Source organism: Pocillopora verrucosa, chromosome 5, assembly GCF_036669915.1.
Source record: "Pocillopora verrucosa isolate sample1 chromosome 5, ASM3666991v2, whole genome shotgun sequence".
NCBI classification, from domain to species: domain Eukaryota; kingdom Metazoa; phylum Cnidaria; class Anthozoa; order Scleractinia; family Pocilloporidae; genus Pocillopora; species Pocillopora verrucosa.
Genome location: NC_089316.1, coordinates 8,824,907 through 8,847,712, shown reverse-complemented (window position 1 = coordinate 8,847,712; position 22,806 = coordinate 8,824,907). Strand labels below are relative to the sequence as shown.

At 38.5% G+C, this 22,806-nt stretch overlaps 1 protein-coding gene and 1 long non-coding RNA gene across 3 annotated transcripts; one reads left to right on the top strand and one right to left on the bottom strand.

The window, feature by feature from the left end:
* Window positions 1-438: 438 nt before the first annotated feature.
* LOC136280932 (uncharacterized) lies at window positions 439-11,250 on the bottom strand. Its single transcript, XR_010717474.1, has 6 exons — window positions 11,134-11,250; window positions 3,528-3,664; window positions 1,882-1,989; window positions 1,341-1,408; window positions 900-1,001; window positions 439-472 (listed from the first exon to the last, which is right to left on the bottom strand). It is a non-coding gene; the product is annotated as an uncharacterized lncRNA (long non-coding RNA).
* Window positions 11,251-15,128: 3,878 nt separating this feature from the next.
* On the top strand, window positions 15,129-21,490 carry LOC131799385 (uromodulin-like). 2 transcript variants are annotated; one of them, XM_059117109.2, is made up of 5 exons: window positions 15,129-15,151; window positions 17,556-17,887; window positions 18,451-18,600; window positions 19,116-19,238; window positions 20,301-21,490. In XM_059117109.2, the coding sequence occupies exons 2-5, from the start codon at window positions 17,569-17,571 to the stop codon at window positions 20,663-20,665; spliced, it is 957 nt and encodes a 318-aa protein (XP_058973092.2). In that variant the 5' UTR covers window positions 15,129-15,151; window positions 17,556-17,568; the 3' UTR covers window positions 20,666-21,490. The 2 variants fall into 2 exon arrangements, with proteins under 2 accessions (XP_058973092.2, XP_066022888.1); XM_066166791.1 differs by lacking the exon at window positions 15,129-15,151 and adding an exon at window positions 16,841-16,955.
* Window positions 21,491-22,806: the final 1,316 nt, after the last annotated feature.

Here is a 22,806-nt window from a genome sequence, read left to right as displayed (position 1 = left end):
GAATCAACCATGACCCTAAAAGGTGGAGTTCCCTCTACAATGTGCCCCAGCTGTTAAGATGCGTTACATTCTACTTAGATATTACCTTAGGTGTCTAAGATAATTGTTACTCCTTGGGCGAAATGCCAGTCCATAGCGAGGTTACGCGAATTTGAATAATGAATCAATCAATTGAATAATGTTTTTACAATCACCGTCCCGATACTGCCACCCTCTTTATAAGCGCTGCATTAACCTGGAAATTTCCATAGATGATACTTCTTGCCATATTAATATCTCTCCACTTCCCTTTCCCATGTGTGTTAGCCACACCCTGTATTAGAGTGGCTTAAAGATGGCGATTATATTGCATATGATCTCAATTTCTCACCATGGTTTATGATGTAGATGCATTCTTCAGCGCCGTGAGTATCGTACACTGGCACGGAAAATCATTGAAGAACATCTGACAACCCCGATCAGTTAAAGCCCACTACAAGAAAAAGAAAGAAAAATTTAAAAAATCATCAGCGTCTGTCCCCAGAGGGATAAAAATATTTTCTCCTGCTTTCAAGTCTCCCATGATTTCATTTGCTATTCTTCTTACTGTCTTCCGTACAACTCTTATGTTGTTAGTTTAGAGAATTTCGTATGGGATCAATTAGCTATTCCATCAGTGATCTGCTTGATATTGTGCTGCCGTTGTAGGGAGAAATATCTGTCCTGGTCACTCAAGGCAGTTAAATGGTTAAAAACTGTGCAAGACGTTAACAGTTCGCGGCTTTGTTTACGTCCGTTCCCCAACCTACCCCTTCCCTTAGTTAATTGCATTATTCAAACTTTGCTAAAAGAAGATGGTTCCCATAGATAATTGCAGTTTCATATTTCACATTTCACACCTCACAAATTTCACAGCTCACCTCCACTCGGTTTGGTCCATAGATCCCAATGAAGGTCTGTTGTGAGGGCTCGCAACCTAAAGCGACCAGGCCCGCGCCAACGAACGTTGCCCTCTCATGAACCTGGGGGAGAAATAATGTTTACAATATCGGGCAAATAAAATGGAACTTTTAGACGAAAAGTTAGTTTGAAGGGTCTTCTTTTTGGCAACCCCGTACCGTATATAAGACAAATACCTTGGTACTTTATTAGGGCATCACATTTTCAGGTGACGGGACTATAACTGAAGATATGAGGGAATGGTGAACTATCAGCTATCAAATGCCTTTATTTAGGGGGGCGACATTTTCATTTCGGCATTTATTCTCCCCACTAATGGCGGCCCTGTCTATTGCGTGAGGTAGCAATGCTCGAAAGTTATTCCCAGTGTTTTACTTTATTATTTTGCTGCCGACATTTACCTGGTTATATGTCAGCCACGTGTACTTCTTACTGATTGGATCCCTTGTTCCTAGGCAAGGACCGTCCCCTGTTAGAAAAACGAAAAATAAAATAGATGTGTTGGACTGAACCAAGCTAAGCTTCTGCTGTCAAAAATTATATTTAAACTGATAGTTTAATATGAATGCTGTTAATAGGTCGAAAGTAAGAACGACCAGAAGAACTAACAACTTCTAATTGCCTTTACACTTTGAAAGCCTTAAAATTGGATCATGGGAGTTCAATATTGCAAACCACCGAACAAGTTTAAAACTCCGCAGACGTTTTGTTGAACACAATATCAATAGTGCATCTCTTTTTTTATCACATCCGCAGCAATAAGTATTTCATTTTTCAGCCCACGAACTGGTCGCTTATCATCTTCTTCTCTCTTTCATCATGCGTAGGCCGTTTGAATCCAACGGCATCTACATTTTCATTTCCAAGACTGATCATTTGAGTGGACATACATGTATATGGAGCGAGAGGGTTTAAGGGCTAAAATCTGTGAATCTCACTAACCTGACAGTTTTACTCCGCGGAGAAAGCTTTCATACACAGTGGTAACATCCGGATATTGCCTTGCAATTATTTCAGATGACAGCGTGGTCCGCGAGCTCCGTCAGTACCCTGTGAAAAAGTTCCTTGGTTAGTCTAAAATTTCACTTTCTATAAGTCTTGTCTATCGGACTATACAGTGCATAAAGGCAATTTGTTCTCAATCTGAGTGGTGCAACTTGTCCAAATAACATCCCCTTTCTCTCCGTGATATACACGAAAATTTAAAAGTTCTTATAGTTAATACAAGTAGAGTAGTTCCTTAGACACCCCATCTTGTCTCCACAGCCCTAAAAAAAACTCTTAAACAGCGGTTTATTTTTTTGTCTTGTTTGGGCCTGGTAACATTAAACATGCTTGCCTTTCAAAGCCTGCAATAAATTCCGTTTTAAACATCGTAGGTTAGCAGCTAAGGGATGCATGTTGTTTACAACTCTAAGAGAAAAGTCGACTTTTGCTAATTAATGGTGCGTTTGAGAAAACGCCAGTTTACCTTCTTTTAGATGTAAGAAATGTTGAAAGTGTTGCAGGATTTAGTTTGTACAAATGAACTAGAATCATGTTAAGCAATTTCGCTCGGTTGTCGATTAGAGAAATATTTGGTACAAGCGTAGAACACACACAAATAAAAGAAAGATTGTTTTTTACGCGAAGCTTCGGGCCTCAGGCCTTCCGTAGTACAATGCTTTTATCTGAGCTGCAGAGAACTGTTTGGTGACAGCGGGCTATTTCTAGGTTCATGAAAGACAACTTTCTTGTCTGCTGTAAGGATCAACAGTCCCCAAAATGAATCCGGTAGATAGATTTAGGTAGTGAACGTATTTGGAGCTGTGTAGTCGAGTAAAGAAACATGCTGAACATATTTCTTAACTGGATTCAGCTTACGACCTTTCTTTTTGTGCCAATTGCGATAAATTGAAAAGCCCGAATAAATTCCGTTCTTCAGTTTGGAAAATGGCTAAATTCATTTTACTTAATTCTACATCAGACTCAGCACATCGAAGGTTCCGCGGGTCTGAATGTTCGTTCAAAGTTTAACTGCACAATGAATATCACCAGGCTCTAGGTAAAACACATTTAGGTGGGAAACATACTCGTTTTACCAATACAATGAATCTTTGTGACACTCCTGACAGGTTTAAAAACAGACTTACAATTTGTGGGATTAAAGCCCTTAACGGTCCATTATCGTCAAATGGAAACTGGAAGAATGGTCAAACCACAATTTTTATTCGTAATCTTTTAAGATTATGTTCTTCTTTTCAGTTTCGCAACGCCTCGCCTGTCCTCGCCATAGCTCTTGGATATCTCACACAGAAACAACCATACAAGTCTTTTTGATAATGTACTTTATAAAATATCTGAAACTGAAACTATCTTTTTAATAGAGCCGGCAAGTTACGAAAAAATTGGAGACAATCGGAAGAACTACCGATCGCTATTTGCAGCCATTCACTTTATTTTGAACAGCCTGAAATCTTGCGTTCATCGAGGGCGCGTACTGCTAACTAGGAATTTAATGGTGTCCTATGATTTTGAAAGACAGATCTCTTGTAAATTTGTTCAAATAGGAGAGTAAACGAAGTCAAAAAGAAAAATTTACAAGTTACCTCTACTTCAACAGATTGCTGTTCTGGTGGTAGGTCCATTTCGTGTCCACGAGTCTTATTTCTGTACCAGCGTATCAACACAAAAATAGCCACGCCACTGATAGCTGTGAAAACTGCCAAACTCCCGGATGCTGCGTCTGAAAGAACACGAAACCGGTCATTATACATTATCACCTTTTAATTTATTACCATCCCTCTTCCCTGCCAAGAGAAGTGAGGAAAATTCAATTATAGAAGGTTATATTATTGGAAATATTGCCTGAACAATGCGGGGATGTTGTCGAATAAGACTCTTGGCTTATTGAATGACTTCAGTACTCATTAAATGCAGATTCTCAGGTTGCACCAACGTGTTGTGGTTTAGAGTTGGGGAAAGTTGTCTAAAAGAAAAGATTCGATTTCTAAACATAAGCCTCATGTGCTCATGTTACAAGAAGCATCATGGCTAAGAGTAAAGGAAAGTTGGCATCATGATAAAATGTAAATGAGTAGAAAGGAAGTCTGCATTCTGGCGTGATGCCATTAAGTATTTTTAAAAAAGCTCTATAGTGCATTCTCAGGCTTGACTGAATGGCGCTGTAACGAAACAGACAAAATAAAAATAATGATAACAAAAATAACGAAAAAATTACAAATTAAAGCTTCTGTATCATTGCTGAAATTTCCTTTAATCACCATGCATAAACACTGATTAAGACTCGTCAAAAAGGCGCATTTAGAAAGGTTATCTTATTGCTTTTGATAAACACAAAGTGTTCGAATTTGTCATTTCAAGAGATGCGATGGGAACGAATCCAAAATACATAATACAATTCCCAAATTTCCTTCTATCTTTCTCTTCAGTTAACCGTTTTTAAAACGAAACTCTTTCATGACTATAAACTTTCGCAGTGAGCGGTAAGATCCAGAAATAAAGAACCAAAATTTGAGACCTGCAGAAACGAGACTCACTCGATTGAGCGTACTCATAATCACCATGCATAATACGGACTACAACCCACGTGTGATAAATAAAATCCTCTTCGCTTATCGGTTGCCATATCGACCACAGCAAGGTGGCTAACATCTGGCTTTTGTAGTGGACCTTTAAAACACCATAAATGAACACTTTTGCGGTTTTGCAGTATGAAACCAAACTGAGCGATCAGCAGCCATTGCCCTCAACCGATAATGTAAAATGTAAGATTTGTTTAAGATTTGTTCCAACTAGTGAAAATGATTTTATATAGGAAAAGCGTCAACAGTAACTTTAACTAGCATAAAGAAACGAAAGTATCCAAAACCCAACAAAACTTACTCGTTTTCAAGATGGCCGTTCAGAAGATTTTGAACCTGGGTGATCAACAAGATATGATTTCGCATGCCGTTGAATACAACATGTTGAGTGTAGCAAAGCAGGTGAATATTTTGAAGCTGAATGGGCGTGAATATTTTGTGTGGCTAATGAGTATTTTAAAAGGAAAATTACCACCTACGAGACAAAGGCTTAATCACCTTTTATTTCTGAGGCGAGTATTGTCTTGATAATTGAAATAATGGTTTAGTCGATGAATTTGACGGGTAAACTATAAATATGAAAGGCCCTTTTTCATAAGCATTTACATTTATCCTCTAAGAGAGCAAATGTCGCGAAGTGTCCTCTGAGATTGCGAATAGCCTTGAGTACGGTTGTTGTTATTGTTTTTTTTTTCCGTTTTCTCTCTTTTTCGAAAAACGTTACAGGAAAATCGAAATACAGGTCTGAATTAAGTCGCATGATCAACTGAAGATTCCTTGCCACCTTGAAAGATGATAGCTTAACCCTTTAACTTTTAGAAGTGTACCTTCTCCCTATGATAATCCTATATTACCCAGCCAACATGTAATGAGGATATTCAAACTTATCAGGTAGAGATTGGTGGTCCTGATGTAATACCAAATTCTTGTGACTTATTTACATGGGAATGTGTGGCAGCTAGATGGGAGAATTAATAATCAGATCCTGGGAGTTAAAGTGTTAAGGTGAGTTTTTTAGAAATAAAAGTTGTCAAGCGATCTTTTTGAAACTTTTCCCTACCAAATCTCTGTTTCGAGAATCGTAATTAAAAATATAGGTGACCGTGCCCGTTTAAGAGCAAAATACCATCTTAGCTGTTTAACACTGATTGAAACAATTCGTGATGTTCCTAGAATGCGCACGTGCTTATTCACCTAAATACGCGATGTTATGCGCAGTACAAGATGAGTAGTTCAATATTGAGGAATCACCTGGAGCGAACATCAGAGCTATCTGTCAACTGAATTTACCATTCTGACATATTTCTCGACGTGGGCCAAACTATTCACTGATGACATCATGAGTAGGGATAGCGATATTTGGCAAGATGTTTGTACAACCACACACTTCATTATGTATACATGCAGTTCGTTGAACTATATCATTTATCTTATATATCAGTTTACTCCTAGCATTTCGATTTTACACGTTTTAAATTTATTTTTGTATTAAAACCCTACGCGGAACATTTTTCGTATCCCTGATAATGCCGTGGATCGGCGAAGGCTTGGATTTGATAAAGATTTTGAAAGGATTTAAACATCAAATTTTGTCAGTTTTCTACAAACAGTGTTGTACATCAAACAAAACGATGGCGAAAAAAATGGGTTGCCATTGGGACTAAGGTTTTGTTTTAGAGCAGTATGGGATTCTACGGAAATTTACCGTTTATTATACTCGTCTCCTGATTTTAAATACCGAGAGCTTGACACATGTGGACCGTTATCACAGTTATAACGTGGCGCATATCACAATTATTGGTACGGACTGGCCAAACCGGTCCATACCCAGAACGAAGTTTTATTTCATACTCCACCAATGAAGTCAGTTAACATAAGCAATGCTCAATTCTGCTTATATCTTCTTTGAGAATAATGTCTTCAGTTTTTTTTTTCAACGGTTTAATCCTAAAGCTTCGACAAGAGCGTTTTTCATTTGAGTGTTAGGGAACCAAAACCTTTATTGTAGGCAATTAGAATCAAGGAAAATATCAACTGAAGAGCCAATGAGAATTCAAAGCAAATTAAAGCAAACTGCCTCAAGCACGGAATTGTGATGGTGGGTGGGTTTTTTAGATCAATCCATAGAGCGAAGTAAAGAAAACCACTTCAATACCGGATTACCCTCGAAGTTCGATTGAAAATCTCTCAAAAGAGGGGACGGAAACACGGATTATGCTCGACACTCAAAATTCTTTACATAGTAATTGCCCCAAATGTATGACCCAAGTTAACTCGCTAATGAATTCTTCATCCACGACTCAGTTGACAGAGCGCATAGACGCGAAATCGGATGTGGTTCGACTCCGTACATGTTTACTGACGGATTCCATTTGTCTCAAGGAAGTGACACATAGTGCTTTTTCGACTGGAGGCCACTCCGCCGACTGTGCTGTGCTACGCAGAACGTGGGATCCTGCAGATGACTACATTTCTCGAATTGAGTTGTGTTTGTAAATATTTTACAGACGTTCCAAAAACATGTCTCTTATAATTTTGATTCATGGTGGCAGGCGTGATCCAGAAAAACTCAGCAGTGTTAACAACAAGCGGAAATCACACCTCCCTTACAAAGCTGGCTGTGCATGTTTTTTCCGGTCCAGAATTTTCTATTTCAGTCACGTTTCTTCGAGTAGAAACATAACAAAGGAGATTCTTGTTATGTAAATTCAAATTAAAGTTTCTGTTTAACTAAAAAGCGTCTTAGGATAAGAATCATGTTTTAGTTGAACTTAAACTTACTATTATTTTCAAGGAAATGATGAATTTAACTTTGTTTGTGAAACATGATAACAAATGCACAGTGTGTATTAAATCAACAATTGAAAAGGATTGTTAGATCTTTGATATTGAGACGGCTGTAATACTAATGAGAGATAAACTTGAAAATATTTTGCCCGCACAAGCTTATTTAGGGTTAGTTCACATGATGCTTTGATAAAAATAAGTTTTGAAACTCTCGCTAAATAAAAAAAAAAAAAAAAAAAGAAAAATCGGTAATTCAGTTAAGTTGTAAAGCCATGTTTTAAAAAGAACTTTTACAAATTGTAAACAAACAATAAAATTGGGAAGATTTTATTTGGCGATATGAGGTTAATGAAACGTGCGTGAAAATTAAAGTTGCTGCAAAGCATACCTCGATTTGCTGGATACAGAAACGAATCCCTGCCTGTCCCTTTCAATTCTGTTTATTTGCGTTTTCTGTCACAGTTGTATTTAGAGTGGTTTCATCTCTCTTTCCTCTCTTCTCTTGGCTCTCTGACTAACTCTCATACTGTAATAACTCTATATAGTCTATATAGTACACGCTTTCATAAGCACCATCGATAGATGTGAGTGGGTATGCGAGCCGATTGACCTTGAAAGTTTTAACATTTTTTATCGGAAATCTAAACCAACACTTTCACAAGATTTTCACAAATGAATAAAAACGTACTTGAACAGCTTTCGAAAACCAGTTCGGTTTTAGGGCAAGGTCAGTGGAAGTTATTGTTAGCTAATCGTTTCATCAACTGTTAACACGAGCTTAAGGGAAACTGCATGCATGACATTGTAGGCCCTCAACCTGATCACAAACCAAAACAATTCTAAACACTCTGAACAAGGTACTCGAAACGACATGCAAGTTCGAAGAATCCGTCAACGAAGCAAGACTGTCAAAATTGGGAAACTTTTTGTGATAGCTAAACCCTGGACAACCGACTTTATTTTCGAAGATGCTCAGTAGAAACAAATTACTATGTCCTTGCTCAAACATAAATGCTTCACAGAAGTGTCAGGAAAATCAGCTTTAAATTTCTAAAACTTAACTCCCTGAATCAGCTAATACTTGTTTGCGAGATCTTGGAAAGGTTCAAATTCTTTTTTGTATTAATAGGGTGTTTTACATAGCAAAGAATATTCTGCCTCACGAAACGCTTTATCGCCCTTGTTTTTTATTGAATGGAAATTTTAAAACACCTTTCATGCGATTTTGCCCTCGTTTACGTACATAGTCCGTAAGGAAGCGAATATAGCTGTAATTTCGTCAAGAATTTGCGTCACACAATGAATGTATATAACTTCTCAACTCACCTCAGTCTATCGCTTTAAGAGGTTATACACATGTTTATCGACAAAGCTTCTTTCACACTTTGTTTTAGTTGATAAAACTACGTGTTAAGGGAGAAGTCGAAGTCGGCTGTCGTCGTGGCTGTCGTCGGAATTTAATGCCCGCTAAATCAGTTACACGTTATCATTATTACTTCAGAGTCCACCGGTCATTTCCGGTGTCACGTAATCTAACCTGTCATGTAGCACTATTATGGTCATGCCAACAGCGTATCGGCGGCAACCTAGGCCTGAACATGGTTCCACTTTATTATGAACTCCCAGAAAACCGTCCTCTTTGAAAATCTGGTTAAACTGAAATCTCAACCAATGACAATCAATCATTCTATTTTACTAACAATAGAAATGACTCATGAATTTTTCAGCACAGAGCCAAAGTGCAAAGTATTGAACATTTGTGACGTCATTTCTATAAACGATACTTTAAATAGACAGTAGAAAATTGGTTCTGACCAAACAGCGCATGGACGTGAAAAGGTAGGGGAGGGAGATTACAACTGCTGCAAGAGGCTATAATTATTCAACTGATTGGGCGTTTGGGAAAGCCGCTGACAAGATCTTTTGAGAGATCTTCAAATGTAACGCTGCTGGTATACAACACACTGAATTAGGACATTTTGTCGTTGCTTGTACCGTTCTACTCGGTGCAAAATAGTTTAGAAGGTAAATCTCATTCAGATGCCGGGAAAGATGTCAACTAAACTTCCTTATCGACGTCACTACGGGAACACCTATTTTTTTCCCTTCGGCGCTTAGCACGTGCGTTGTTCGGTCGGAGTTTGAAATTCTGTGAGCGTGGTAGTAATGTGCCTGTTAAGCTTAATTGTTTTTTTAAAACATGCTCAGCACCGAGAAACCTGGGGCATTCCTTACTCTATCCTTTCAGCTTAGCGGGAGTGACCCGAAGGCTTACGGCGAGACATATTTGAAGATGGACATGCTTCGCATGCAAGAGTGATTTTTCGGATTGGTGGTTTGCAATGAGATACCAAGTAACTGATGTTTGCATTTTTGTAAAAGAAATAGAACCTTTACTTTCAAAAGATTTCAATGAAATATCTCTCAGTAGAAAGAAAAAACCGTCCAAGTTATCTGAAATAAACTCATACATACGTATTTTATGGCACATTACCACTGGTGTCTGAATAACTGCTGGCAAAAATAAACTGCATTGGTGCCACGCTTCCTGTAGTCTCATTCACAGCCATTGTTTGGTCTCGTCACGCAACGCGGTTTCTCCCTTGCTGCGTGACGAGACCAAACAAAGGCCTTCTCGCAGGATATGATGATGCTTACTGCCTTTCCTTCGTCAGAGACAAAATCAAAATTGCTCAGTGACAGCAAGTTGCCTCAAAAATACTCTTCCACATAATTTTGTTAATGTCTTTCTTTGTGTGTGTCAATGTAGAGTTGATTCCGTCGCAACACATTGCGGTACCCCAATTTTATGACATGATTGGCATGAAGGACGATACCCTGACGCTCTGATTAGCGCAAGCATACCTCAATGCTGTGATCTGATTGGTGCCAGATACATACCCAAATGTGGCGATCTGATTGTTGCGGGCAGTATAACGATATGCTAAAAGAGTTTTTTTGCTTTTTTTTTGCAAAAAAAGGAATAATAATAACTGAAAACGTTTATGAGCACTGAGGGAAAGGGGAGGGGAAGACAAGTAACTTTCCGTCCCATTCCCCCTGCTTTTATTTGGTTTTTTTTTTTTCCGGCTCTCTCTCGCCCCACGCCTTCGCATATAACCTCCTTTCAACTCAAGCTTCTCTTGTTTGGCTGACAGGAAATGGAGTTAAAAAAAGCGCTCGTGGAAGAAAAGCAAAATTGCATCCGTACGTCGTTTGGCACTAGTGTCTCAGTAACGTCTGTATCTAATTACTCTTGCGATCCTCAAATCAACTTCCTAACAAATAACAACACATTTCCTCTTTACCTACCCTTAAGAATTTATCGGAATATATTAAAATAGTATCGGCAATTTAAAAGTTTTTCTAACTCTGATTACTTGCTTGTTTAGCAATGTATTTCAATCGTAAGGAGAAGTTAGAAGCTGATAATCAAAGAGAGAAAAGTCGGGTACCTGCGAGCAACTTATTAGTGATGAAATTCAAGCATCAGTAGGAACAGCTTTGTTCAAATGAATGATTACGATATGCGTCATGAAACTTATGTTTCTTTCTCGTTTATACTCGAGTTTTAATCGTGAACCGTCAATGATGAACTAATACTAAATTGGCGCATGGCTCTCTTAGACCTGAGAACGTCGCAGTTTGTCTGATTGTGTTAATTAAGCTGGTCCCCTAAGTCATGCGAAGTAAGCGCTAAGTAAACTCACGACAGTTAACACTGTGTTCACTTAAATATTCTGTTTATGCAAAATACGTTTCTTGTCTTAGCAATATCACTTTCTCACTTAACTAACAATTAGTGAGCTCAATTCTCGCTTACCTTTTGTAGAAATTTCAGGCATTTCGCCAACATGGAAAACTTTCGCAAAGTCGTTGTCAAACTGCTCAATTTACACGACAGGAAACGGCAACAAAATGATTAAAATGCAAACTGTTAACACAACGATCGTGTACTTATAGAGAAACAATAAAACACTGTGTTTTCCATGCGGAACGGAGTTAGAGATTGTTTGTGTTCAAGAACGCGTATAACTTAAGCAGAATCGAAAATATCTCATTCTTAGGAAGCATAATTTAAGAATGGCATCTGTTAATTCTGACGTTAACGAGAGAAACGTTGTTCAAACAGCCACAATACAAACCAAACAATTTGTTTGTAGTCATTAATAAGAAAACTGACGTTCTTAATTGATATAACTTTTTTAGTTGGCTTTGAAGTATAGCTGTTTACCGCTTGCAGAGTTATAATTGCCGCCTAAGTTATTCCATTACAAGACTTTGTACTTGTTATAGTTTACGATTCTTAGACTCGACGAAAGCACATAATTAAACATACCTGAACGGAGAGATTTTGTATCTCACGATCCTTTGTGGTTTGTTGCCTTGTATGATACTTTTGGGACTGATCACTTTTTATCACCTGGCACCTGGGACCTGGGTAGGGGGGGGAGGGGTGGAGGGAGAGGGAGGGGGGTTGTGCCACCTATTATTTTCCCTAACCCCTACGAGGGGCCCCGCTTAGGCTTTCATGTGATCCCCCTCTCTGTTCCCTCTGAAAAACTTATGATTCTGAACCCGGCGATAAGTAATGCTGCTTCTTTAAATAGGTTTACGAGGTAAGATTTCGTGCGTGAAATAGATTAGCTAATTAGAAGCCCGAGTCTTAAAATGTAAGCCGTTCTTGGTCGCCAAAAGGGGGGTCATGGTCCCAGGTGTTCCTTGCGTAAATCGCGGAAACTGGGGATGAGAGTGCGACAACTTGTGTTATCATGAGCTCGCTTTTCTTAAAAAACTTAATTTATAGAATTCTATGTTTTGTGAGGACCGCTTTGCAAAGATTCCTGTCTTATACGCTCATCTTATATACAAACGCACACGCCGTTCGTGGTAAGCCAACACTAAATGATGTCGAGCGTTTTCGGAATGGGCCGGTCCACGAGCTCCATAACTTGAAAGCTAGCCAAATGTGCAAAGTCCATATTAGTTCTCAAGAGATAACAAATGAGCCATATGTAAGTTCAAACTACGAAAATACTGGCAAAACTGTGACAGCCGATTTAACAACAACCTATGATGCTGAGACGAACACCTCACTTGCTGAAAAAAATAAAGAATGTTCGTGAACACAATTTCGAAGGTGGCGTTAACAACAGCGAATTGAATGAGGATACTGACAGAAGCAACTTGAATAGTAAGGTCAAATATCTAAAGCTTAGCTCGTCCGTTAAATATCCTGTTTCTGTTATTGGTTTTTAATGGGTTCAAGTGGCACTGGAGTGATCGATATCGAAAATTCCCCATCCCAGGTCCCGGATGTGGTTTCGTGTGTGTGTGTCTATATATATATATATATATATATATATATATGTTATTTGCCGGCTGGGAGGTCCGTATGGTGAAAAACTGTGACGCAATTTTCAAAACTTGGTAGAAATTCTGTAGCTTCTTGGCTCCATAATTAATGTAGGAACGGGAATTGTTAATGTTTATGGAAATTACCACAATTCGATGGCAAACTAAGATATAAGATATACTCCCCAAAAAAATCGAGCAATATCATGGACGGACATGACATATTCATTTCTAAACGTTTGATGCGTGAGTTTTTCGAGGAAAGTAATTGTGAGTAAATTCAATTTTTTTATTTTGAAGTTGTGAGAGTTTGCTCGTTTTGCTGTAATGGCGTGTTTAACTCTGGTCTTTCCTTCACAAAAACTAAATTCGAACGGCACACTCCAACGAGACACAAGGGAATTTAATGCGGCCTTTTCTCAAAAAATTCCTTCAATTTCTGTTGTGCAATTTACGGTACAAATGTCCAAATTGAACGGAATTGGAAAGACTCACCGGGAGCGTATATTTGTTGTAGAACTTAAATTAAAACTTCGCTCGCTCTTTCACTATGAACAAATTGCCCGAGAAAATTCAGATAACCAAATACCTCACGTTTCAACTTTCTGGGTACTTTTTGTGAACGATTAAAATTAATTGCAGACGGTTTATAGGCCGCTTGTCAACCAACGTAATGACACTATTGTTTTACAAATTCATTCTGAAACCAATATTTTTCTGTCAACCAAAGTGATTTGATAGAGAGAAAAGAGAGGATTCATAAGTTATTTATCGGCTTGAGGTAGTGACCGACGTGTTTGCTTAAAAATACTGCCCAGCCGGAAAACGAGGTATATTTATGAAAAATGACAACGAAAGTTGGGATGTACTCGGCGACTCACGAAAGCGTTACCTTGGCCCGTGAGCAGAGATAGGAAAATACTGACCGGGTAAAGAACCAATCAGATTGCAAGATTCGTTACCGTGCCCTCTAAAAAAACAATAAAAATTTTTACGCGTGGTAAATACTCGACTGAAACGCTCGATACGAAGCTCGAGCGAACACCCTTCGAGCGTCTAGTTTCTGATAACCATGCTTTAGCGCAATTTTTTTTCAGTTTACTCTTATATACAACGCAATTTTCAAAACTTGGTAGAAACTCTGTAGCTTCTTGGCTCCATAATTAATGTAGGAACGGGAGTTGTTAATGTTTATGGAAATTACCACAATTCGATAGCAAACTAAGATATTTTACAAGCCGCCAGGTGATGGTAATTTCCGAAAAGCCGCTCAAAATTCGAAAAATGCACCGAATACTCCTCAACAAAATCGAGCAATATCATGGACGGACATGACATATTCATTTCTAAACGTTTGATGCGTGAGTTTTTCAAGAACAATTGTCGATATTTGTCTGCATATATTTCCGAGGCTTTCAATGACCACCTAAGGTCCCTTATTGGTAGTCTTGCGAGGCATTCAAATATGAAGACCAAGACTGTACTTTGGCATATTTGTGATACGAGTGAGCACTTGATGTGTTAATCTATTTATGCTGTGGGTACTAGTCACATTAAATATTATAAAAAGGTCGACAAGTTCAGTGCTGGCGGTCGGTGTCTTGTCGGTTTTTTACTTTACTTTTTACTTAACCCCGCACGAAAGAGGATGGATAACCATTACTGAGAAACAAGAACAGGTGACAACACCTTTATCCCGGAAAACGCTAATGATAAAAGTAAGATAATTTCAGTTCTGATTATTTCCCCAAATATTCAAAGTACAAGTGTGAACTGGCAAGATCAAAGTGAACCGCTCTAAAGTTTTATGGACTTTCATTGGCATTAGATAAGAATGAACCGATGGCCAAATACAATTTGTGGCAAAAAGTACCATTTGCGCTTGTCTCAAAGTTGCCGTTCTACTTTGTCGCCTCAATGATGGCGGATGAAACCAACTGCAGAAAAATGGCTGAAGCTCACTCTAAAAAACTCTCAAAATCCTGGCCTTCTTGGAAACTCTACCATTGTTTCAATTACAGCGCGAAACAGACGGACGAGGACAAATCTGAATTATATCATTGCGAACATGGCGGCATCAGACTTGCTCATGTACGCATGTGAACCTTTACCGTTCCAAATAAACTATGGCAGATCGTACTTGATCCCCGAGCCTGACTGATAGAATGGACTGTAGGGGCCATTTTGTGCATGCTCTTTCATTTCTTCCAAGATCTTTGAATAGCTGTGTCGATTCAAAGCCTGGGTATCGTTTCAATAAAAAGGTACAGACCCATAGTGCATCTCAATCCTCCCCGCAATCATTACGCCAAAACGATATAAATTGATCATTTCCTCAACATGGTTCGCATCTGTGTCGCTACGTGGAATAGATTTCGACACCACTCGTCTTAACTCTCATAAAAACGCATTGACTTGTGATCTCAGTTAAGCCTGAGAGCTAACATTGACAATCCCAAGACACAAGTGGAGTATAACACCGTGCTGTGAGTACCACCGGTTCTTGTACCTTTGTCTGTCATAACTTTCAGTTATTCAAAGACTTTCCCTTAGAGTCTGAAAAATAAAGAAGCTGTTATGAACTACTCTTCACAACAATTTCACCGGCAACGAGCTGAAAATACGAAATTTTTCAAGAACATTTGTACCATTGTGGTTTCATTTTGCATGTTGCGTTCATCCAACTTATGTGTATGGGATTTTATTTTCTTTTGTATTGAAATGGAAAATGCCCTGTAATATGGACCAACATGGTGTCTTTTCTCATTTGGCCTTGAATTCAAACGCTACAATTTCCTCAGTGATGTCCGGTGTGTATAAACAGCTATCGCCGAGGGCTTTCGAAGGTACTAAGAGCTAACTCTCTGCCTAGATGAAAATAAGATAATTTTACTTTCCATATTTTCTAAATAATAAAAACAAGAGAATATAAACTGTAATTCATATTATCTTGATAATTGAAACTTAAATGTGGAAATTCATAAACAAAGGAAAAAAGGGTTTTCACAAATTTTCTAGCTTGACGTTTTGATGATCTGAAATGACATATTTAAAACGCTTTACTCAAAGCTTTCGTGATGAAATTTAATAAAATTCGACTCCATAACAAATGTGTCATAACTGGAGGAAACTTAATACGCGTCGAGACAATATTTGCACTTCATTCGAAAGATCCTCTGAATATTGTCAGACACACACTAGTCAGCTGAAGATTAATTGAGCTAGCTATAAATTACATATTATCGTAAAGGAGCTGGAAACATTTCTGAAATCATTAAAAATGAAAGAAGTCGCATTTTCCAAATTATAGGTGCACAGGAAACTACAGAAGATTTCCTTTTTAACCGCCCACAAGCTAATAAGATATTAAATATCAAGGCCGAGGCGCATTAATGCTTATTTTGTTTGGCGAAGTTATAAATCTGTCACCAAGTGACATAAAAAAGAGGCGACCCTAGTTTAAAAACTAATGAGAATTTTTGCTGATCGTTTAAATTGACCAAATCTTTAACAAAGGAGCCTAGCTTCTGCCACGATGGCTTCCAACTTTTAACCAAACAAATACATTTGTTTTCATACCCATTTAACTGTCATATTATGTAAGAAATTTCTGGATATAATTACAGCGGAAAAGTAGAAAGTAGATGCTACCCTAAAAAAAGGCTGCGTACGGTAGTGCGCCAAGTATGTCAAAAAGAGCACTTCGTTATTCACTGAGACTAGAAGACAAAATTTCACAATAACCCGGACGCCGCTGAAAGAAGATCCATTCTTGACTTGTTTTCTCCGAGTCAGAGCTAAATTGGTTTGTGATTGACATTTCTGTCCACCAGTAAAGTTGTAGTTAAAACATAGTAGATCGATGCGTCTGCTGCTAAAATTTTGAAATTACTAAAAATTCTTTCAAGATGGACCTGAATCTTAAGTGGGAGGAAATGAAAAATCACGGTTCCGTTGCGATATTATGTAAAAAACGTTAGAGTATAGCTTTCCAAAAATTCTTCAGTTGAATCAATTAAAGAAGAAACGTTATCGTCAAGCCTTTTCAATTATTTATTATTTCACTGTCCCTTCTTAAGACTTCCCGGTTTCGGTTTCCTATTTTGCTGAAGCTGAGAATCATCTTTCATAGGGCATCCCGTATTTACATATAAGGTTACGTGTTAAAGCAAATGCTTGCGTTGTGTAGGAAATTTACAAAAAGTTCCTCTTTAAAAGAAAACAGTTTCCTTCCTCCCAATTTGAGATTTCAGAGTTTCTGCACAAACCCCACCAATTGTGCTTTAGAAGGTAAGCAGAATTCTTGATTGACTTATCTTTTTAGGCTGCCTTTGGCGAGACATTTTTATGGTTACCAAAAGGACCGATTGAGAGCGCCTGAAGTAAAGCGAAGTTGAAGTTAGGTCTGAAAAGCCTTTTTTAGTAGTTCGTTGTTATACTGATGGATATCTAGGGCTATATGACTGCTCTGCCGGCTTGCAGAGCAAGAAAAAATTCATTTCTCAACTCTCATTGGGGCTGCAAATTGAGCTTGCGAGTTTGAAGGCTGTACGTGATACGAATGTGCAAAAGGTCTGTGACGGTCTATTTTGAATTCCTACCCCATGAAATTAAATATCCTTTCAAATTCTGATTTCACAACATTATAAGGCTGTATTGCAATTGAGATCCTTTCGACAAAGAGCTCAAGTTCACATCGTTTCGCGTCACTCTCTTTTCTTTCACGAGACTCCTTTAAGAATATCGACGATAGTAACATCCACTGCAGAGTTTACAAACACTATGAAGGATTGGAAAAAAAATGAGAAGGTAAAAGACAAAAATGGAGAACTTAGAATGGAAGAATGTAAAACCGATTGTAAATAACAAATGCTAATCGTTTTTTGACAGTTTCAGCGTAGTCATGGAAATGTTTTGGACATCTCGCTCCTTCATCTTTCTTTACCTTTGTTCTTTGATGGACTTTTCTACCGCTGAAGATAGATGCAAGAAAGAAGTTAACATACCTGGTATGGCTCTCAAGGGATTCGTCTTTAAAAGAATTTCAGCAACAGCCCCTCATAGGTGCGATATCGCCTGCGAGAGAGAAGTTGTATGTCAAAGCTATAATTATGTATTTGCGGAAAAGGTCTGTGAACTAAACAACCGAACAAAGGAAGCAAGCCCTGACAATTTTCGGTCAGACGAAGTACGGTTTTATATGGGACGCATGAACGGTCGAGGTACGTTTGCAGTTTAACCCTTTCACTCCCAAGATCTAATTTATAATTCTCCTTACTGTCTGTCATATAGTTCTTGTCATGTTAGTTTGGGGAACGTGGTATTGGATCAACTAAAAATCCCCTAGTTAATATTTTTATCCTCATCCCTTGTCTGCTTGATATTGTATTGATATTGTAAGGAGAAATTCTGTTTTGGTCACTCGTAGGAGTCAAAGGGTGATACAGTTTATCGTTATTTGTCATATAAATAATGTTATAAATAATTCAAATAGTACGCGCGCTCTGATTGGCCATAAAACCATTTTACATGAGCGTATGTAAACACGGTTTTCGTTCCTCTTTCATTAGTTATTTTATAAAAGAGATGTAAGCTGGAAACCACTCCGCTTCGCGTCGTGGTTTCCTACGCTTATCTCGTGTTCTCCCAACGTCCCCCGTGTTTACATCAGGTTATGTAAACACAGAAACCATTTTGCATTTCTTCAATGAAAACCAGAATTTTTCCTGTTTCAAAAATATGACAACTTCACCGCAGTGAATGTACCATTTTCTTTTTATCGCAGCCCCCTTAGGTTCATTACCTGAATTAGCAGCGTTATCGTGCCATGAGATAAAGTTAAGTGAGGGTAAAGACACAATCAGTAAAAAGTACTGGTTGGATCCTACTGGCATTGGGAAACCAGTGTTGGTTTACTGTGATATGAAAATGGAAGGTAAGTGATATTTCCTTTAATAAAATTTGAACTAAAGTGCTCTTCGATTGAGTATCTTAAAACGTAAAAACGGGCCAATCAGAAGGAAGGAAAATGCCTTTAAGAGCCAATGGGAACTCAGTGCAAACAACTAAACTTCTTAAAGCGCGGGAAGACGCGGGAAAATGCAGGCAACCCAGTCGTGATTAAAGGGGGTAAGTTTCCAAAGAAACTGTAGTTCTGCGTCTGTAGGAGAGTGTTGCAGGGTAATTTAGTATTGTCAACTGAATTGATAAAGTAAATTGGTCACCGTAAAGACTATCAAAGCTGACGTTTCATGCGTTAGCGATTTCGTCAGAAGACCTAGTCGTGATTTTATTTTTCATCTGATTGGTCGAGAAAGGGGCGTGCGTTTTCTGTACTTATCACAGAGCGAGGTACAGCAAAACCGAAGCAATCTCACTTGCCTATTTCTTAATTTTTTTTGTATGGAGCCGCTGGCTTTCTAAGTTTACTTTCAACTACTTTTCACTCAGATATTGATGAATGCAAAAGTGACAAACCGGTCTGTGACGTGAATGCAAATTGCATCAACACCTATGGCTCATATAATTGCTCCTGCAAAGAAGGATATACTTGGGATGGACGATCATGTTTAGGTAAAAACGAAGTGATTTTTAATTGCGCTTACTTTTTCGCTTCATTTAATAAATAGATTATGCGATGCCGTGCGCCTGCCAAATAATATATCACAGCTTACGTGAAAATGGGGTAAGAGCAAAAGAGCGGTACACGAAAAGCGGCCGGGTGAGTTACCGATGTTCTTACCACATGTTGACGCCTTTTGTGATCTATCACTGGACAGAAACATAACAACAGGAAATATATTTGTTTGATACGATGAAAAATAAAATGTTGTTAATGGTGACGTCATCTAAGGGTCTGCCTTCCGATAGACCATATATAAGAACCAATCAAAATGCGTGTATAATTCGGCTCATCACATAATAATTTATTTATCATACGATACTTCTGCTTAAGTGGTAGACGTGTTGGTAATGTGAATGGAAACTGCACCATCACAGGTTTTTAAACAAACATAAAATTTTCTATTTCTTTTTTTTTTTAAAAAAAGCTCTTCGTCATCCCTCCGTATCGTTTATGCGTCGGGTTCAAGTAGGCGACCATTTTTTGTTATCCACCACACAGTGAAACCTCAAGTAAGATGGTTGTTCTTAACCTAATAAACGTATCTTCCCACAGAAACTCAGCGTAGGCAAAAGTCAACGCGAGTTACAAAACTTCCGAAAAAAAAAGATCATTGGGGAAAATGCGTATTGTTCTTGCGACATTTAATTACAGCAGAAAAGAACTTATAGAGCAGTGATATTAGCAACAAAACGTGTACTCGTTGATTTTTATTGCACGATATTACGCGCGTTTTCTTCCGCATAGAATACTAGCCTAGCTCATTGACTTATTTAGGAAGGAGTGGCGGGGGAAGAGGAACAAATGCCCCTTAAATCGTATATACTCGAGCTTTCTGCTCGATCTCTCTGAAACTCCTGCAATCAACAAACACGTTACGTCATTGCAAACCCATGATGGTTTAAAATTTGAAAGTTTCAAATCATTAATCGTAAGGAATTCCGAACCGAAATCCACACGTCACATGACAATAAACCCTTATTTACGACCACAATTGCCATTTCATCTTCTAGCCGATGCATGTTTCCACTACAAAAATCTGAGTGACGCTACAAGAAAGAGCACATACAACACAAGCCATGACGTCTATGATGACGACAAACTCTCTACGGGCTGGTACCGTTTTATGGGAGCCGCAGGAACAAAAATGCTAACAACGTGTGTTCCGGAATTCAGATGTGGCACATATTGGTCGGGCTGGCTCAATGGTAGCCATTCTACAGTGGAAGATGGTGAAGTAACTAGGACGGTATGCTTTAAAAGAGGTTGCTGCTGCAGGTATACAGTGAAAATTTCTGTGAGAAGCTGTGGATCCTATTATATATACAAACTCTTTGCGACACCAGATAGTAATATGCGCTATTGTGGTTCAGACTGAATGTCGACTAACTTCGCGTTGTGAGAGAATTTTTCGATCGGGCTTTAGTTCCATTAACATGTACGTCTGTGAATATATTTAGTCCTCTTTTTTTCTCGTAGTAATTATTATTGTCATACTCAGCAACATTATAAAATAGGTTGTGGTTTTTCATTGTGGTTAATAATGCTTTCAAAGGAGAGGTATTATCGTTTGTCTCACAGTGTGGTCACTTCGGATGTGGATCGAGACGTGCCGAATGCATACTGCTAGTCTTCTTAAGACGATGAGGGCGGGGTCTGTTGTTCGAGGTTGTGATTGGATGGAATTTCACGACTATGATTGGCGCATCTTCGAAAGGTTCCCTCAGCTGTCCGCTGCCACACGGCTCCTCTATTGTTGTGTCTGTTGATCTTCAGCATTCAGGCTTCTTAGATTTCTGCCTCACTGTCCCTGTTGATGTTGTTAAGGTGAAGTCTTATGCGAATTGTCTCTTTCACCTTGCGCGTATAGAAATGGGGATCTCGATCAATAAACTTTATTTCGTTCAAGAGCGGGCGGTGACTAGTGTTGTGGGCAAGCTCTGAAATGGCGAAGTTCTGCGTCCTAGTGAGTCGGATATTCCTGTCGTGCTCCCTGATCCTCTCTTGCATAGATCTTCCATTCTTATCGATGTAGGCTTTGCCGAATCCACGGGGAATCCTGTGGACTACGTCAACCTGTTTTGCTTGGTCATCAGCATCGTTCGGTCGTACTAGGTATGACCGTAGAGTCGTCTCACTTCCAATGCTTTTTTGATTATAGAATGATACTACAGTTGTTTTACTTTTTTTTTGTATATTTTGTTTTTTGCAAACTGATCCAATAAAGTGGAAATAAGGTTTAAAATCACAATAAAGGGAAATGCCATCCCATAAAAGGCGTATTAACTTATTTGCGTTTCATAAAATTTCATTTCTCTGTTAGAGGAATCTCCTTCCTTCTCGTATGGACGTAATTAAAATCCAACGCTGATGGTTTAAGTTTAATTCATCAGTGAACTAAATTAACTGTGTGAGCAGACCATGTTGATAACCACGCGAAGTTTGGAGATCACGCAAGATGCTGAAGAATTACTGCTCGAGGCGTAGCCACAGGCAAATCTGGCGTAATCAGTGCTCTTGAAATTGCTCAAGCGCTTCATATCTCCATAAACGCACAGCTGGCATATGGAGCAATTTTGTCATGACGTTTGCGCGCAATAGATTTGATGTTTTTCAGAGAGAAATTCCTTCTGCTCTGCTTCCATTCATATACACGCGTCAGCAGCGTTCTCAAGGGAATTGTGAAGCACGCTCACGCTTTTGAATCTGATTCCATGAATTTGCTACCTATGTTACGATCAATTTTATAATAATCAACACTCATTGCCATACAATAAATTTCATTCCCCTCGGTTTGGGGTGTTTGTGTCAAACTATTTATTTTTTAGGGATGTAATTTCTCTATTTAGTACCTAATTACTAAACCCTGTATTTTTTTGTCATTTTAAAGGCTAAAATCAGCGAAAAGACGTTGGGAAGCTCTCGATGCTTTCACTATAATTTGTGTCTTCATAATTTGATTCAATCTATCGCTATATGGCGGCTCGAGCGGGGTGAACCATTATGCCGAAAAAAAAAAAACTTTCTTTATAAAAATCTTTCCTCAGTATCAAGCTGTTTGTTTCACCTTCAGAGAGTAATGGTGTACATTTGATTCAATTTGCCGCTATATGGCGGCTCATCGGGGTGAACCATTATGCTAGAAAAAAACCTTTATAAAAATCTTCCCTCAATATCAAGCTCTTTGTTTCACCTCCAGAGAGTACTAATGTACCTGAAAAAACGACGTATTCTGATTGGCTGAAAACAAGGGCATTCTCAAGTAACACGAGTGCAAAGCTGTAACCCACGGGAGCAAATGACAGATAGCGCGCACGCATTCAATAATTTCGTCTGTCTTTTCTTTCTGAGATGTTGTTTTCATGTAAATTATGAAAAAGTAATTGCATAATTTCTCTCGCAATTTGGTGTAATAAGCACTCGCAAATTTTTCAAAGACTAAAAATTGCACACGCCCTATGGGTTTGTTCAGTTTTCCTATCTTTGAAAAATTTATTCGTGCTCATTAACATCAAATTA

Excerpts from the sequence above, each read along its gene's own strand:
- LOC131799385 (XM_059117109.2), top strand. The coding sequence starts at position 17,569 with ATGGAAATGTTTTGGACATCTCGCTCCTTCATCTTTCTTTACCTTTGT. Across the intron at positions 18,601-19,115 it reads CTGTGATATGAAAATGGAAG|ATATTGATGAATGCAAAAGT; the intron begins GTAAGTGATATT and ends CTTTTCACTCAG. Across the intron at positions 19,239-20,300 it reads GGATGGACGATCATGTTTAG|CCGATGCATGTTTCCACTAC; the intron begins GTAAAAACGAAG and ends TTCATCTTCTAG.